Consider the following 16,308-nt stretch of genomic DNA (forward strand, 5'->3'; position numbering starts at 1 on the left):
GATTGAGCTGGCCTCTGTGCTAAGAACTGGGACCAGGGCTCCCTAGAAGCACACTCAATTCTTTCCTTCATTCCCAGGAGTGGGTAGCTGAGTCAAAGCAGCCCAGCCGGTTTGCCAGGCAAGGGCTCCTGGGTGGAGACACCTGAGGAAGCTTTGGGACAACAACATAACAGGTCTCCCAGCCTCAGCCTGGGGGCAAGGGGAGTGGAGGTGGCAGCCTTGTGGCCCACAGTTTCTCCCAGATGGTTCTAGCTCACACATGGTTAATGATTAATGAGGCCACTTGGTGTGGCAGTATCCAGCTGCCACTTCCTGTCTACTCTGCTGAGTAAACAGGGGCCCTGCCTTTGCTAGGCTGAACTGTTCCCTAGGGAAGGGCACTGCGTCCCTGAATCACCAGGGAGGGGAAGGCAAGGGCAGGGCTGGCATCTCCTGCTCCTGAGATTGAAGCTTCTTTTCTCCCTCCCCCCCATGCTCACCCCCATGTGCTGACGTCGATGTGGGTCCTGGGGTGCCTATTAGCAATGCTGGAATTTTCTCCAGGCCCTGGCAGGAGGCTCCCCCCAGCTAGCATAGAGGCTGAGGCCAGAAAGAGAGCACAAACAGAGAAGAGATGACCTGACTTTTAATGGCACAGCCCTAGGCCCCAGCAATGCAGCAAGAGAGACACTCAGCTGTGCAAAGCTGCTCGGAGGTGCAGTGACACAACTCAAGGAGATCGCCCTTGTCCCCTCCCATCCCCCAAGCTTATGACTAGGCTCCGTGCCCAGGAATTGTGGGCCAGCCCAGCCCCGCTCCCAAGCCCTCATCACGCACAGAGGTGCCCGGGCCAAGCTTCCAGAGTCAGTGAATGCAGAAGCAGCAGGAAGAATAGGGTAGCAGTCTAACTCAAATACAGAAACTGCTGGACTTAAACTTCTACTTGGAAAGGAAGTGAGAACTCGTATCTTTTCAACAGCTTGTGGCTGGACAGACAGGTCCGGGATTCAGTCCTCCTTTCCTCTCTACTCTCCTGGGCGCCCCTGGGATCTTACATCAAGGTCCCTGAGGTCACGTTTCCTGGGCCTGGCAAGGACCCCTTGGCAGATCTCACCTTCAGCCATGGAAGGGAAAGGGGTCATGGGCAGCAAAGAATGAGGGCGGCAGCAGAAGCAGTGAAGCAGTGGCAGTGGCAGCAGCAGCAGCACAGAGAGGAAGGCAGCAGAAGCTCAAGCACTCACAGAGGGGACAAGAAACCGTGCAAGGAGACTGTTTATTTCGAAAGGATTTTGCAATAAACATAGTGAATGGGCTCCAGGCAGCTGTTCTATTCTTCTCCCTCATCCTCGTCCTCATAGGAGTCGATGCCCACCTCCTCGTAATCCTTCTCCAGGGCAGCCATATCCTCCCGGGCCTCAGAGAACTCCCCCTCCTCCATGCCCTCGCCCACGTACCAGTGCACAAAGGCCCTCTTGGCATACATCAGGTCGAACTTGTGGTCCAGGCGGGCCCAGGCCTCGGCGATGGCGGTCGTGTTGCTCAGCATGCACACGGCGCGCTGCACCTTGGCCAGGTCACCCCCGGGCACCACGGTGGGTGGCTGGTAGTTGATACCAACCTTGAAGCCCGTGGGGCACCAGTCCACGAACTGAATGCTGCGCTTGGTCTTGATGGCGGCGATGGCGGCGTTGACGTCCTTGGGCACCACGTCTCCGCGGTACAGCAGGCAGCAGGCCATGTACTTGCCGTGACGGGGATCGCACTTCACCATCTGGTTGGCAGGCTCGAAGCAGGCATTGGTGATCTCTGCCACGGACAGCTGCTCGTGGTAGGCCTTCTCTGCAGAGATGACCGGCGCATAGGTGGCCAGGGGGAAGTGGATGCGAGGGTAGGGCACCAGGTTGGTCTGGAACTCCGTCAGGTCCACGTTGAGGGCCCCGTCGAAGCGCAGGGAAGCCGTGATGGACGAGACGATCTGGCTGATGAGCCGGTTGAGGTTGGTGTAGGTGGGGCGCTCGATGTCCAGGTTGCGGCGGCAGATGTCATAGATGGCCTCGTTGTCCACCATGAAGGCACAGTCCGAGTGCTCCAGGGTGGTGTGGGTGGTCAGGATGGAGTTGTAGGGCTCCACCACGGCCGTGGACACCTGGGGGGCGGGGTAGATGGAGAACTCCAGCTTGGATTTCTTGCCGTAGTCAACCGAGAGCCGCTCCATCAGGAGTGAGGTGAAGCCCGAGCCGGTGCCCCCTCCGAAGCTGTGGAACACCAGGAAGCCCTGAAGTCCTGTGCACTGGTCAGACTGAAAGGCAGGAAAGAGAAACAGCAATGTAGGTGGGCGAGGGGCCTGAGAAACTCTACCTTCTGGCTCCACAAAAGCCTAAAATCTCTCAGGAGTCAGGGCAGAGACCCAGAGTCTGGAACATGCTCTGGAACACACACAATTAGAGACGACCCCCTGAAATGGATCCTGAAAAAAGACGTTCCTGACCATTAGCATCGTCTGAAAGCTCCCTCCCTTCCATCCCAAATTCTCACCAGCTTGCGGATCCGGTCCAGTACGGGGTCAATGATCTCCTTGCCAATGGTATAGTGACCACGGGCATAGTTGTTGGCGGCATCCTCCTTCCCAGTGATGAGCTGCTCTGGGTGGAAGAGCTGCCGGTATGGGCCATTTCGGATCTCATCTGGAAGGGCACAAACACATCGTTAGGGCACAAACCACAAGGCTGTGCTCAGCAGGGACCTCCCTCCCCCAGTGTGGTAGCTGCGGTCAGATGTATGGAAAAGCTCATCCTTCTGTAAGCCTGTGATACCAGCCTGTGAGAGAAACCCACACCCACCACCCAGCCTGGCCTGCAATCAGCCCACCTTCAGCTTGAGAGATGGCACAAAGAGTTTGCAGGGCCAGGAAAGCCAGGCCTAGACACCATCTCGCCAGAGAGAAGCTTAGAGTCCCTCTCTGCTCCCCTCAATTCCACCCCATCTTCCTCTCACCAATCACAGTGGGCTCCAGATCCACAAACACTGCCCGTGGCACATGCTTTCCAGCACCGGTTTCACAGAAGAAGGTGGTAAAGGAGTCGTCCCCTCCACCGATGGTCTTGTCACTGGGCATCTGCCCATCAGGCTGAATCCCATGTTCCAGGCAGTAGAGCTCCCAACAGGCATTGCCCATCTGGACACCTGCTTGCCCCACATGAACTGAGATGCATTCACGCTGAGGTATAAAGAGAGGGAACACAGCATAAGCCCCACATCTACAGCCCTCACCTCATGAGCTTCTCTCCCACCCTATCACCTACCAGCCAGGATGCTTCGGTTGGCCAAAGTGGACGCCTGGGGCTGGGCAGAGGTGGGAAGAGGCTGGCAGCCTGCCCAGGCTGCCCCACATAGGACTTAACAACTGGAGGCACCCAGTAGGGCAAACCAATCCCTTCAGTCTACTTCCCTGTGAGGACCTTGTCAAGTAAGAGCTGTGGCTCCACATGACCCTGCCACACTCAGAAGACCCTCAGGGAGGACAGAGAGGGTAAGTGCACACGAAAAGCAGGCAGATACTGCAATGACTCTGAGACAAGGACAAGCGACTTTTCAGCCATTTTCAGATTTATACTCCCAAAGCTACCTTTCTCAAGAGCCTGAGAAAGGACAGGTTTTCCAGGGCCATGAGTTTATAGCTAGAAGCCCCCCAACTTGACTAATTCTTTGAGGATGAGCAGCTGGAATTTCATATAACCCTCTCCCCCTTTCTTTCCTGTGGGCTGCAGAGGTGTCTCAGCCCTCGAGTCTGGCATCAACTGACCACACTGACCATCAGGGTGTCCTCTCCAACACCTTTAAATCCCATCTGGCTCTGGAGATCAATCCCAGCTGGCTCCTCTCCCCACCTCCACCCCCACACTCTGGGTGTCTTCACCACCTTCACCCACCGCGCAGCCCTCACGGAAATAGCAGAGGGTGCAGATGGCAGGCGCGGGCAAAAAGGGTTGTGGGCACTGGGGCACCGGCTGCCTTAGGCTCATCCCTGTCAGTCTGAAATTAACCCCTAAAGAGCCAAAGTGGTGCGGCGCAGGGCCCGCGCAGCCTCCCTTCCCAACACCGAAATGGCGGGGTGACGGTTTCCAAACACCCAGAAAAGGAAGCGGAACCTGCGGTGAGGCCCCAGAGGTAACCCGCCTTGCCCTGCGCAGGGTGAGCGCCATCCTGCACCCCCGGTCCCGCAATCGCCCCCCCCTTCTAGATTCTTTCCAGTTACATCCCAGCCGAAAGCGAAGATTGGATTTCGGCCCCCGTTCCCGGGCTATAAATACCACCCCCCTACACACACCTCTTTCCCCTCCCCCCAACCTGGCCTGGGCCCGCGCTCTCGCTCAGCGCCAGCTGTCTCTGCCCGTCCGTTCACTGGGCTCGGGCAGGAGAGGGGCCGACTCGCCTCATGAGGCTGAACCCCATTCCTGCCACCCCTCCTGGCTCAGAAGCGGGGTGCTGAGTCACGGGGGGGGGGAGGGCTGTGGGTAGGAGGGATGCACACACAGTCGGAGGAAAAGGGGATGCTGAACCAAGTAATCTGACCCCCTACCACCTTCTTGTGCTAAGCACGTGTTCGCTCAGTTCCGGGGAGCGGGGGTCGCGGTGGGGGGAGGCCAGGGGCGGAGGGCAGCCCAGGGGGCCTCTCTCATCCGCGGAAAGGACGGGGAGCGGGACTGCGACTCCCCCCCAGGAGGGTTAGGGCACAAATGCTTGGTGGAGCAGGAGGCGATTTCCAGAAGGGCTCCTCTCAGCCTCTCGGCTAGCGAAGAATCCCACTCCACTCCACCCCTCTTCCCCAGCCTCCAAAAGTGGACAGCACGACTCGGTCAAAGTCACCAAGACAGTGGGGGTGGGGGAATGCACGAACCCTCGCACCTCCTCGAGCCCCGGAACGCCGGATGGAGGGTCCGGAGCATTCCGGGAGGGAGGGCCCCCAAGGAGGAGAAGGGCAATAAGGGGACTGGCGCGATCCCGGCGGGGCCGCACTCACCATGGTGAGTCCGGGCGGTGGGTCTCACGTAGAGTCCGGGTGACGGGTCTCGGTGAGAACTGCGCTAGCTGCAGTGCCGCACCGCTCTTATAGGCGGGGGGCGGGGCCCGCGCACTGCGCTCACCCACTAGGGCTGTGCGGCCCGGAGGCCACGCCCCCGAAGGGTAGGCGGCCTCGAGGGGTGGGGCCAGGGAGGGTCCCCTCCCCCTTCCCCGTCTTGGTCTCACCTGTCTCGCATGGGTTAGGAGTGGCGACCCGGGCTTTAACCCTTCGCTCCAGGTCTTGAGCCGACACTCTGGGCTCCGGATCTCCGCTGCAGGGACGCAGGGCATGGTGCCAGGGCGCATCTCGCCAGCACCTGAGTCATGCGGGCGCCCATCGCCCAGGTGTCCTGACTTAGGCCGGGTGCTGTACAGGCTGTCCTTGCGAGGTGGCTGCAGCCAGACTTCGCCCGTGCCCTCCCCGCCCCGCCTCCCCGGAGGCTCCGGCCAGTCCCGGGGGAACCCTTTGCAGCTGCACACGGCCTGCTGGTCCTCGGCCTGGACGGCTGGCCTTCGCCAACGCCCGTGGGCGGCCGAGGACCAAGAGCTGCACAGCCTGAGCCCCAGGGTGCGGATCCCTTAGAGTACCCCACGGAGCCAACCCCCGCAGCCTGCCTGCGAGGGCCGACCCCAGGAATCTGCCGCGGCTCGCCGGCTGGCCGCCGGTCTGTGGCCCCGTCATCAGCGCCGTCACTATTAGTGAGCCCTCGCCACCGCCACCTGCCCGCTTCCCTGCGGCCAGAACCGCCGGAGCTCTGGACTGAAGCCTTCAGGACGTGGATTCCTGTCCTGACTGCCCTGTGTGACCTTGGGCAGGTGACCTCACCTCACCGAGTCCTTGGCGTATTCATCGGCGAAAAGGAGACGCTGATTCCGCACTGACGGCGTTATTGTGAGGAATCAAAATGTTTGTTGACTCTGAAGAGGAAAAAAGAAAATGGAGATTTTGATATCGCGCCTGATTTCGACTTTCCCATCTTCTCCTGTTCCTAGGCCATGGCCAGGATCTGTGACTTGCGTCTTAACGCCTTTAACGCTCAGGCAGAGGCCTCCACGGAAGCTATTCCTTCTTCCCCCATTCCATCTCCATTTCTTGCGGGAAGGGGCTTTGCGATCTACTTCTGCTTTCCCTTACATGCCATACGTTCTCTAGCTGTCTCCCTTCACTGGGGAAATCATCAGGAAATGTCCCCTGTGCCCATTGGAATGTCCAGAAGGAACCTGCCTCTCAGGCTAGTCGTTTGGAAGAGGTTGCCCTGCCTCACCTACCACAGTGTTTCCTTAGGGCCAGAGCTGTCTGACGGGACAGCACAGCAGGATGAAAAACTAGCAATGGCAACTTCCTACCTACAAAATAGCTAATTGGCACCTTACTTAGGAAAAGCATGGACGGGAACACAGTGAAGTATGACCAGGTCTCTTTTCCCAATAGACTTGCCACCAAGACTCATTCATAAAAGTGAAAAGTGGCAAGGGCATATAGTGAGGCTGCTTTGAGAAACCGGCTCATTGTCTCTACGGAGACCCTTGGTGATTACAGAACGTATGGTCTCCTTCAGACCTTCCCTGACCCTCCTTTACTCTTTTGCACCCCCACCCCAGCAGAGTGAGTATTGTAAAAGACCTGAGCTCTCTTAGGCAACACCCTAAACTTCTTTGACCTTCACGTTCCGGTTCTTCCTTTGTGAAACAGGGATAACAACCTCAGATCGTGAGGACCGACCAGATGAATTTAGGGATGTGTACATACACAGCAAAGTGCAGTGGAAACAGCTGTCTGGATTCTTAGAGCATCTTATTCATTTACTTTAGTGCGCATAGCATATCGTGCTGCAGTTATTTGTGTACATGTCTTCCAGGTTGTAAACTCATTCCAGGTAAGGATTGTATCTTCTTTATTCATCTTTGTGTCCCTGGTGCCTAGGATGTCATGGGGGTAAGCATTTGTTAAATGTGTGTCAGAGGAGTTGCTTCACTTCAGAGATGGGAGTGAAACTAGGGTAGAATTCTTAAGAAGCCAGAAGTTTCAAACTGGCAGTCTGGAGGCCAAGTTCCCTCTCAGAATTGTTTTGTCTGGTCCTCACGGTGTTAATCCGCGCAGCATTTAGCATATGAGAAAAATCAGGAATTGTCTTTGTGTTGGAGCATCCCCAAGACCACCCCCATGTCAGAAGATTTACTAGAAGGACTCACAGGACTCAGGACATCAAGTTGTACTCCCAGCTAAGGTCAACGACAGTGATGTAGGAAGGCTACACAGCTGGATTAGGAGGGGAAAAGACACAAGTGGAATCTGAAGGAACCTATACCCTCTCCCTCCCAGGAGGGCTCACGCAGCATGCTTTTTCTCCAAGATGAAAACGGAGCAACATTTTCCTGCAGTGTTTCTGCCCAAGGAAGCCTGTTAGAGACTCAGCAATCAAGGTTTATGGTGAGGGCTGGTCACAGAGACGCCTCTGCTTTGCACGTACCCAAATTCCAGACTCCTAGAAGGAAAGCAGTTGTTCAGTATCAGCCATGTTCTTTACACACTGTCTAGGCTCAGCGAACCATCCTGATCAGTTCATCATCGACTGGGAGCACTCTAAAGAGCCAAGTTGCCAGACACCAGCCAAAGCCAAGTTTACAAGTTACTTATTTGTTTATTACTTACTTACTGGGGCGGGGAGTGTGCAGAGAGAGAGAGGGAAAGCAAGAATCCCAAGCAGGCTCCTTGCTGACGCAGGGCTCGAACTCATGAACCATGAAATCATGACCTGATGACCTGAGCCAAAATTGAGAGTAGGTGGCTTAACCCACTGAGCCACTCAGATGCCCCACAAGCAGACCTTGCTAAGGAGCAGTCTCAACCTGCTGTGTTAACTCTTTCTGCACAGTCATATAAAAATCCAGATGTCTAGCTTATCTTGAAAAAAATTGGAAGATCTGGCTGTATCAGGCCTGCATTCCTATATAGCAACTGAGATAGGCAGAATAATAGTCCCCCAAAGATGTCCACATTGTAATACCTGGAACCTGTGACTATATTACCTTATGTAGCAAAGGACTGCAAATGTGATGAAGGTAAAGATCTTGAGATTATTCTAGATTTTCTGGGTGGGCCCAATATAATCACAAAGATCTTAAAAAAATTTTTTTTAATGTTTATTCATTTTTGAGAGACAGAGAGAGGCAGAGAATGAGTGGGGGAGGGGCAGAGAGAGAGGGAGAGATAGAATCAGAGGCAGGCTCCAGAACTGAGCTGTCAGCACAGAGCCCCGTGCAGGGCTTGAACTCACAGACTGTGACATCATGACCTGAGCTGAAGTCAGACACTTAACCAACTGAGCCACCCAGACGCCCTGTCACAAAGCTCTTTATAAGTGGAAGAGGGGGGTCAGAGTCAGGGAAGGAGAGGTCAGGATCACAGGTCAAAGTGATGTGATTATTGGCTTTCAAGATGGAAGGAAGCCATGAGTCAAGGAATATGGGCAGCCTCTGGAACAAGGAAAAAGCAAGGAACAGATTCTCCTCTAGAATCTCTAGAAGGAGGGCAACTCTGCCAACACCTTTTTATACCTAAATAGGTTCTGGTATTAATTCCTGTGGGGGTGGGGATGGGGAGGGCTTCCCCATACAGCACCAAACAATTCTCAGACACCAGCAGGGTGCCTTAAGAATTCAACTCATTCTGGCACCATCTACCCAGAGATAGCATCTGATTCTACATGTAGAGGGTTTGGTCCTACACGACTGCACCTCCAATACCCTTGCTGTTAGCTGGGCTTCTGACCCACTGGCTATAAATTAGAGGTTTCCATGAGCTCCTCTTGGGTTCAATTAATTTTCTAGAATGGCTAACAGAGCTCAGAGAGACATTTCACTTACTGTATCATTCGTCTGTTATAAAAGGATATAAATCAGGAATGGCCAAATGAAGGAGATGCATAAGGCAAGGTATGGGGAAAAGACCAGGAGTTTCCATGCCCTTTCCAGGCATGCCACTCTCCCAGGACTTCCATGTGTTCACCAACCTGGAAGCTCTCCAAACCCCATCCCTTTGGATTTGTATGGAGGCTTCATTACATAAGCATGGTTGATGGAATCATTGACCATTGGTGTTTGCACTCAGTCTCCAGCCCCTCTCTCCTCTGGGGAGGTGGAAAGGGGACTGAAAGTTCCAACTCTTTAACAAGTGGTTGGATCCCTGGCAACCAGCCCCCAACCTTAGGTGCTTTCCCCCAAAGTCGTCTCATTAGCATAGCAAAAGACACCTTTATCCCTCTGAACACTTAAGAAATTCCAAGGGTTTTAGGAGCTGTGAGTCAGGAATCCTAGACAAAGACCAAACATACATGAGGAATATATTTTGGTCATCTGAATAACCAGATATATATTTTTATAAATCACAATATTGCAATCCCCATAAGACCTATTTTGGACTTCTGATCTCCAGAACTGTAAGATAATACATTTGTATTATGTTAAGCTACTAAGTTTGTAGCAATTTGTTACAACAGCAGTAGGAAACAAGTAGGGCAACAAATGGAGCTGGGCGGGGCCACCTTCTTAGGATGAACAGCAAGCTGCTTCAAATCACCCAGTCCACCGTTTCCCATCATATACTCAACTGTAGCATATTTATGTTATCCTGGCTCTTGTAGCAAGGAGTTTAAAACCCCTGAGTAGACCTTGTGGCAGGGAAAATGGAGAAGACAAGGCTGCCGGGAGAAATGTCCAAGGCATGTTAGTGGAATATAGATTCTGCTTCTGACTCTGTGTGTGTGTGTGTGTGTGTGTGTGTGTGTACACGTTCATGCACGTGTGCACCTGACTGTGAGTATGTATGTATCTCCTGAATTAGGGCCATAATGTCTGGGTGAGTGTACAGGTAATAATCCGTATTACTAGATTGAAAACTTAGACATTCACATACATGTACAGAATCCAACAGATGATACCAGGCACTTCATTTTTCCAGTTGAATCACCGCTTTGTCCATCTACCCTACAAAGGTGTCCAGCAGGCCACTCTCTCTTTGGATCTCTCTTCCTCTTCCCCTGCCCATTGTTAGGCCCATCTTTTCTAACCCCTTCCCAGAGTCTCACCTCCATCTTGGAGCAGTGCAGCAAGGTCCTCAAAGTTTAAAATATCTCTGCCAATTCCATCTGGAAAAGATGGAACTGAGCCTTAGTGCACATCCTTCCATTTTCTTCACACTGGAGCACCTATTGGCTGCCCACAGCACAATCTTTCCAAAGGGGATATCTCCATGTCTTCTCTCCTTTTCACTGTCCACTGGTTCACGTGCTTTACTGAGATGTTCTTGCCAAAATCCCTAGTAACTTCCAACTGACCAAAGCCAAAGGTCATGTTTCTACATCTTTCTCAGCCTCTCACCAGCGTTCAAGACCGTCGATCCTTCCTTTCTCCTTGAAGCACTTTCTTCTTGGCTTCAGTGACGTGCCCCTCTCCTGGTTTTTCCCTGGCCTGTCCTTCTTGATGGCCTCTGATGGCTTACCCCTAATGGGTGTTTCCCACAGCTCAGTCCCAGGCTGTCTCTTTTCTTCATTTGTTTTTCTTCCTGAAGGAGCAATTATTGAAGGTAGATGATGAGTATATGGGCTTTTATTATATTATCTCAACTTTCAGGTGTATTCGGGTGTCCTTAATAAAAAGTTACTGTAATATTTTAAGGCTATTGAAAAAGGAATAGAACTAGAGTATATACATTCCCAAACCATAGAGAAAGAATAGAATAGAAAAAATACCACCCATGAGCTGATAATTCTCAAATTTATACATTCATTTCAGACTCTAAATTTCAGACTCAGGTGCTTATTTTATTTATTTATTTATTTATTTATTTATTTATTTATTTTTTACATTACCACTTGAAAGCCTGTTAGACATCTCCAACGTAACTTACGTTGAATTTCAGACTCAGGTGCTTATTTGTTTTATTTTATTATTATTATTTTTTTTTTACATTACCACTTGAAAGCCTGTTAGACATCTCCAACGGAACACATTCAAAGTAGAACTCTCGATGTCCTACCCTCACCCTGCTCCCTGCCAAACCTGCTTCTGTCCTAGGTTTTCAAGTCTTCTACCCACATGCTTAAGTTAAAAACCTAAATACTTGTTGAAGAAATTAAGATAGGGATTGCTTCTCATTTTATAACTCAGATACCTTAGTATAATTACAAATCTCAGTCTCTTCAGTCTGTTGTACCTAAGACCCTTTTCCCCGGCCTACCTTTAGGACAGTTTTCTTTCCAGGGTTGGTGACACTTATGTTGACTCTTGAGATGCCCAACTTTGAAAGCCAGTTGGGAAGTTGAAGTGCTCGACAAGAGAATTTGGGGCCCAGTGGGCCCTCTGGGCCCCAAGTGCCTCCTTCTGGATAATAATTCCTGAGGTCTATGGCTTCATGGATCAACCCAGAGTAGGCAGAGCTTGCTTACATTTGCAGTGTTGGCCGGCTGCGTCTTCTCTCTGGGGAGCTCGGCCTATTAATTCCAGGTGGCAGAGAGAAGACTGCAGTCCACAGCCAAAACCAGAGTTAGCTATCTTGATATTGTGTCACTCCCTGGCATACGGTGGTGAGAAGGACTCTGAAAAAGCCCCCACCTCAAAATAACTCCCCCACCGTTTGCCACAGTGACTGAAATTTCACACTGGCAACTGCTTCGTGGATAAAGTTGCAAGATAAAATTCTTTAATTCGCGAAATCTGGCATTCCTATTCTTGGCCATGGTTGCTAATTGAAAGAAAGACTGCAGAAACACAGTGTGGTTTCCAGGCAGCATTAGAGTCCATTTGAGGTTAGTGGTCATACATTTGAAGTCTGGCTCTGGGTTTTTCTGCAGCCGCTGTTTAGCTGGGTCAGTACAGGCACAGAGTCGGTGAAGAACCAGGGTTGTGGTTTAGTCCAACGAGGATGCTGAAGCTGGGGGAGGTAAGGGAGCGCTCCTGCCTGACTGTGGAATTTAAGACGGAAAGGAAGGCAATAAAGACACAGGAGGGGGATGAGGGACAGTGAAAACTCTGCCTTGTGGAAAGGGAAGAAGCACTGAGCCTGAGTCACAGATGAATTTTAATTCCACCACTAATTAACCCCCATGTGACCTTGGGCAAGAGGGAAGAGGCTTCGATTTCCTTTTCTTCATCAGGGGAATGGCCCCCCCCCCTCCCTTACCTCGTAGAGCTGTGGAGGGACTCAAAGGAGATAAGGGGTGAAGCTACCTTAAGAGCCACAAAGCAGCATACAAAGGTGAGAGATTAGCATGTGTATTTCGTAAGTTCTGCCTGAGGCCATAGGGAGACTGGGGGGGGGGGGCGGAGTGGAAATGAGGCCAGGCAAGGCCTGCAGCAACTTGTCTGGAATAGGAAGAGAGCCTGACAAGTAGCCCTGAGCCCCTGCTCCTCCTTTTGCTTTCCCTGGGGAGAACAACAGCATTTCTAAACCAAGCACTTAAGAAAGTTTGTCTTGTTTCATCCTTACAACACTACCTCTCCCCATTCTACAGATGGGAAAACTGAGGCGGAAGAAGATGTTAAATGCTAGAGATGGCCCTAAGACTGAGCTCTCCTTCCCTATGTCCTAAAACATTCCAAGTTTCCACCAGAAGGCCCTGAGGCTTGACCTCTGGCCCTAGGACTCATTATTCCTGGTTCAGTGCACTCTTTTTAGCCCCACCCACATTCCACTTCCTGCCTTCACCCACCCCAGGGGTGGCAGTGCTGCTAGAGCTCAGGGGGGTTGATTTCCTTATCCTCTCCCACCTGTGCCAGCCAGCTGAGCCACCAGGAAATGGGATTGTGTGACTGAGCAGCAGTCTCTGTGTACCCAGGGGCCTGGGTACCTGTGTGGGGTGACCACCTGAACCCCTCCTCTGCTCACCCCCTCACCTTGCTGCCCTGTTTGAGCCCATGCCCAGCGCTTGGTAACCAAGTCAACAGACCTGCCCTCCTGGGGCCGTTTGTAACATACCCCCTGAGAGCCGACCAGAGACCATAAAGAAGCCGGTGCGTCTGGCAGTGGATCTCTCACAGACCCACGTCTGCTTCCTATCAAGCAGCAGACAGACAGACAACCCTAGCCAGCTCCCAGCCAGGCAGCATGGTGAGCAGGGGTAGGGGGCTGGGCATGCAAGTGAGGGTCCTAGTGGACCCAGGTGGGTGATGTGAGGTTCCCTTGGGAGTCTAAGTGTTTGCCTGGCCACAGTGTGGGGGCAGGTGAGGTGGAGAGAGGGAAAGAGACTTCCAGGTGTGAGTGTGGTCCCCCAGGTGTGTCGGTATGTGAGAGCACATGAAGGGTGGAGGACATGTCTCTAAGCCTCTCTTCAGGAGCTGGGCTGCTGCGGGGCCCCAAATTTAGGGGTAGGGAGTGTGAGGTAAGCAAGACTGGAGCAGAAAGTGTAGGCACTTTTCCAGAAACCTGAAGCATCACAGCAGATTCACTGTTGGCCTCTAATCCCACCTCGCAGCTCTTGGGACACATCCTCATGGCCCTGTTCATCTGATGCATCTGACCTGACCCCTCATTTCAGTAGAGAGAGTGAGGAGGAGGGGGGAAAGGGAGGGTGCTCCCACTTACGGAGAGCTGGCTGTACATGGGGCTTATTTGATATCTTTTGCCAGGGTCCCCAGCAGGAAGGGTAGAAGAAGAGTTAAGAGCATGGTTGGAGCCAAACTGTCCCCACTCTGAATGTTAGGGGTTTTGCTCATGACCTAGAGCTAGTCGCTTAACCTCCCTGAGAGTCAGTTTCCTTATGCGCAAAATGGCATAAAGATAGTACCTACCTACAGCGGTTGTTGTGCAAATTAAATGAGATAGTGTATGTTGAGCGCTTAGCACAGTGCCTGGCACATAATTAATGCTTAGCGTAGGGGGACTAAATGACATAATGAAAAGGCTGCCGGGTAAGAGGTCGTACTATTTTTACATTCAAGGAAAGGGCTTAGAGCAGCTGAAGAGAAGTAACTTGTCTGAGCTCATAGAGGGAAGGGGGTTTGACGCAAAGTCTATGGGATTCCAGGGATTGAGTTCTTTGTCCCAAACCTGTTGCCCCACAGTAAGGGGCGTCGTTCCCAGCATCTCAAGTAAAGGTCAGAGTTGCCTTGCGTGGGCCAGCAGTCAAGGGAGACAAGACGGTGTCTGACTTTGTAGACAGAGCCTGGGCAGGCTCAAAGTTGCAGCAGCCGGTGCTGGCCTTGCCAGGGGACTGGTAAACCCTGTCAGCACCCCCTCCTGGATGTGCGGATTTCTGTGAGTCCTGTGTCCCTAAATCCCTACATCCCAGCTTAATTCATTACCTTCTCAGGGATTGGAGGATGGGAGTTGGTAGGGGACCCAACATGTATGGCGCCCCCCCCCCCCGTATGTGTCATGCAATGAGCCAGCGACTTGTACGCACATTCTTTCATTTAATCCCCATAGTAATTCTAGGAGGGGGCTCTTATTACTGTCCCAATTCATGAGATAGGGGGACACCCACAGAGAGGTGAAGCTTCTTGCTCAAGGCAAGTAGAGAAGTAGTGATGATGTTTGGATTAATCCCAGTCATCTTAAAAATCATCAAAAGTTAAATCATATTTAAAAAGTCAGAGAACGGGCACCTGGGTGGCTCAGTCGGTTAAATGTCCGACTTCGGCTCAGGTCATGATCTCATAGTTTGTGAATTCAAGCCCCGCGTCAGGCTCTGTGCTGACAGCTCAGCGCCTGGAGCCTGCTTCAGATTCCGTGTCTCCCTCTCTCTCTGCCCCTCCCCTGCTCACGCTGTCTCTCTCAAAAATGAATTTCTTAAAAAAGTCAGAGAAGTATTAAATTTATGGATAAAGCATCCTCATTAAAAATTATGAAATATTCCAGATACTCAGGACGGTAGAAAAAATAATAAATACCTGTAACCCGGCCTAAGAAATAGAATCTCTCTCTAAACTGCATTCACCTCCCTCTTCTAGCAGAGAGAACCATTATTCCAAATTTAGTGTTAATATTTCCTCTTGCTTTCTTTATTTTTGTAATACACACACACTACGAGAATATACAGCAAAGTGTACACTTATCTGTAAATGATGCACGGTATTGTTTTACGCATTAAAGGTTTTTATCAATAGTATCCGCTTGTATGATTCTTCCTTACTTTGCTTTTCTTTTCCGGTAAGAAATTTTTTGATAAGATTCTTTCTCCAAATTTTTCTCCAAAAGAGATGTGGCACGTTAGGCTTCTACCAACAGTTTAAGGGTTCCCATTTCTCCACATCCTCCATATGGTTCGGCCTTAAAGCTTGGGTGAATCTGATGGATGTGCTCATTTTGTTTTTTGTTTTTGTTTGTTTGTTTGTTTGTTTTTTTTTTTTTTTTACAGAGAGAGACAGAGCATGAACGGGGGAGGGTCAGAGAGAGGGAGACACAGAATCTGAAACAGGCTCCAGGCTCCGAGCCGTCAGCACAGAGCCCGACGCAGGGCTCGAACTCACAGACCGCAAGATCATGACCTGAGCCGAAGTCGGCCGCCCAACCTACTGAGCCACCCAGGCACCCCCTCATTTTGTTTTTAAGGCCTGTGGTAATTACTTCTCAAGCAGAGCATGAAGGTATACTCTGGTATCCCACCTGCCACACTGTTATGTATCTGTTAGTGTATGAAACTCTCCCTTCCCTGGACAGTGGGCTACTGAGGGCCAGTGTATTAGATGCCATGCGTCTCCAGTGTCAGCCTAGCGTCAGGAACATACTAGAGGCCCAAATGTTTGATGGAGTGAGAGGGTCAAACCTTCTTGATTCTCATGAGGCTCCCCAGGAAGGGCAGTGACCTTTTGGATTTCTGGGACCAAGCACCTTATCCCAGTCCTGCTTTGGGGGCCAAGAGTTCTTTGACCACCAGCCTAGAATCATGTGGGAAAGAGCTTTTCCCCAGCCCCACTCCACTCCAGAACTGCGCACACCCAAGAGAGGAAAGGACAGCACACCCCCTTCCGTTTCAGGACCACTTTTCCCTTCCTTGCTGGCCTTTCTAGCTGTAACACGATTCTAGAGTTCTTCCTGCTTTCAACACCTCCCCCTGGCCTCTGATCCCTGAAACCTCTGATCTTGTTTCTCTCACCAAGGGTCCTTAATTTCTTTCTGAACATGGGTGGATTGACTATCATGCTCTGCCAGACTCATCTGACCCCCCTCAACACTCCTCACGATGCTTAGTCACTGAGCAAGAAAGACTATATAATCTTGGAACTGCCCACATCTGCTTCCTTTGTGGGTTTTGGCCCCCAGCCCCCTGA

General features: G+C 51.7%; 1 protein-coding gene across 1 annotated transcript; it reads right to left on the reverse strand.

Moving 5' to 3' along the window:
- Positions 1 to 1,233: 1,233 nt before the first annotated feature.
- TUBA4A (tubulin alpha 4a) lies at positions 1,234 to 5,116 on the reverse strand. The gene is made up of 4 exons (XM_043577885.1): positions 5,000 to 5,116; positions 2,974 to 3,196; positions 2,515 to 2,663; positions 1,234 to 2,278 (listed from the first exon to the last, which is right to left on the reverse strand). The coding sequence occupies exons 1-4, from the start codon at positions 5,000 to 5,002 to the stop codon at positions 1,307 to 1,309; spliced, it is 1,347 nt and encodes a 448-aa protein (XP_043433820.1). The 5' UTR covers positions 5,003 to 5,116; the 3' UTR covers positions 1,234 to 1,306.
- Between the last annotated feature and the right edge of the window lie 11,192 nt (positions 5,117 to 16,308).

Source organism: Prionailurus bengalensis, chromosome C1 (genome assembly GCF_016509475.1).
Source record: "Prionailurus bengalensis isolate Pbe53 chromosome C1, Fcat_Pben_1.1_paternal_pri, whole genome shotgun sequence".
NCBI lineage: Eukaryota > Metazoa > Chordata > Mammalia > Carnivora > Felidae > Prionailurus > Prionailurus bengalensis.

Coding starts and splice junctions, on each gene's coding strand:
- TUBA4A (XM_043577885.1), bottom strand. Junction 2,664..2,973: donor TCTGGAGCCCACTGTGATTG/GTGAGAGGAAGA, acceptor GTGCCCTTCCAG/ATGAGATCCGAAATGGCCCA. Junction 2,279..2,514: donor TGGACCGGATCCGCAAGCTG/GTGAGAATTTGG, acceptor CCTGCCTTTCAG/TCTGACCAGTGCACAGGACT.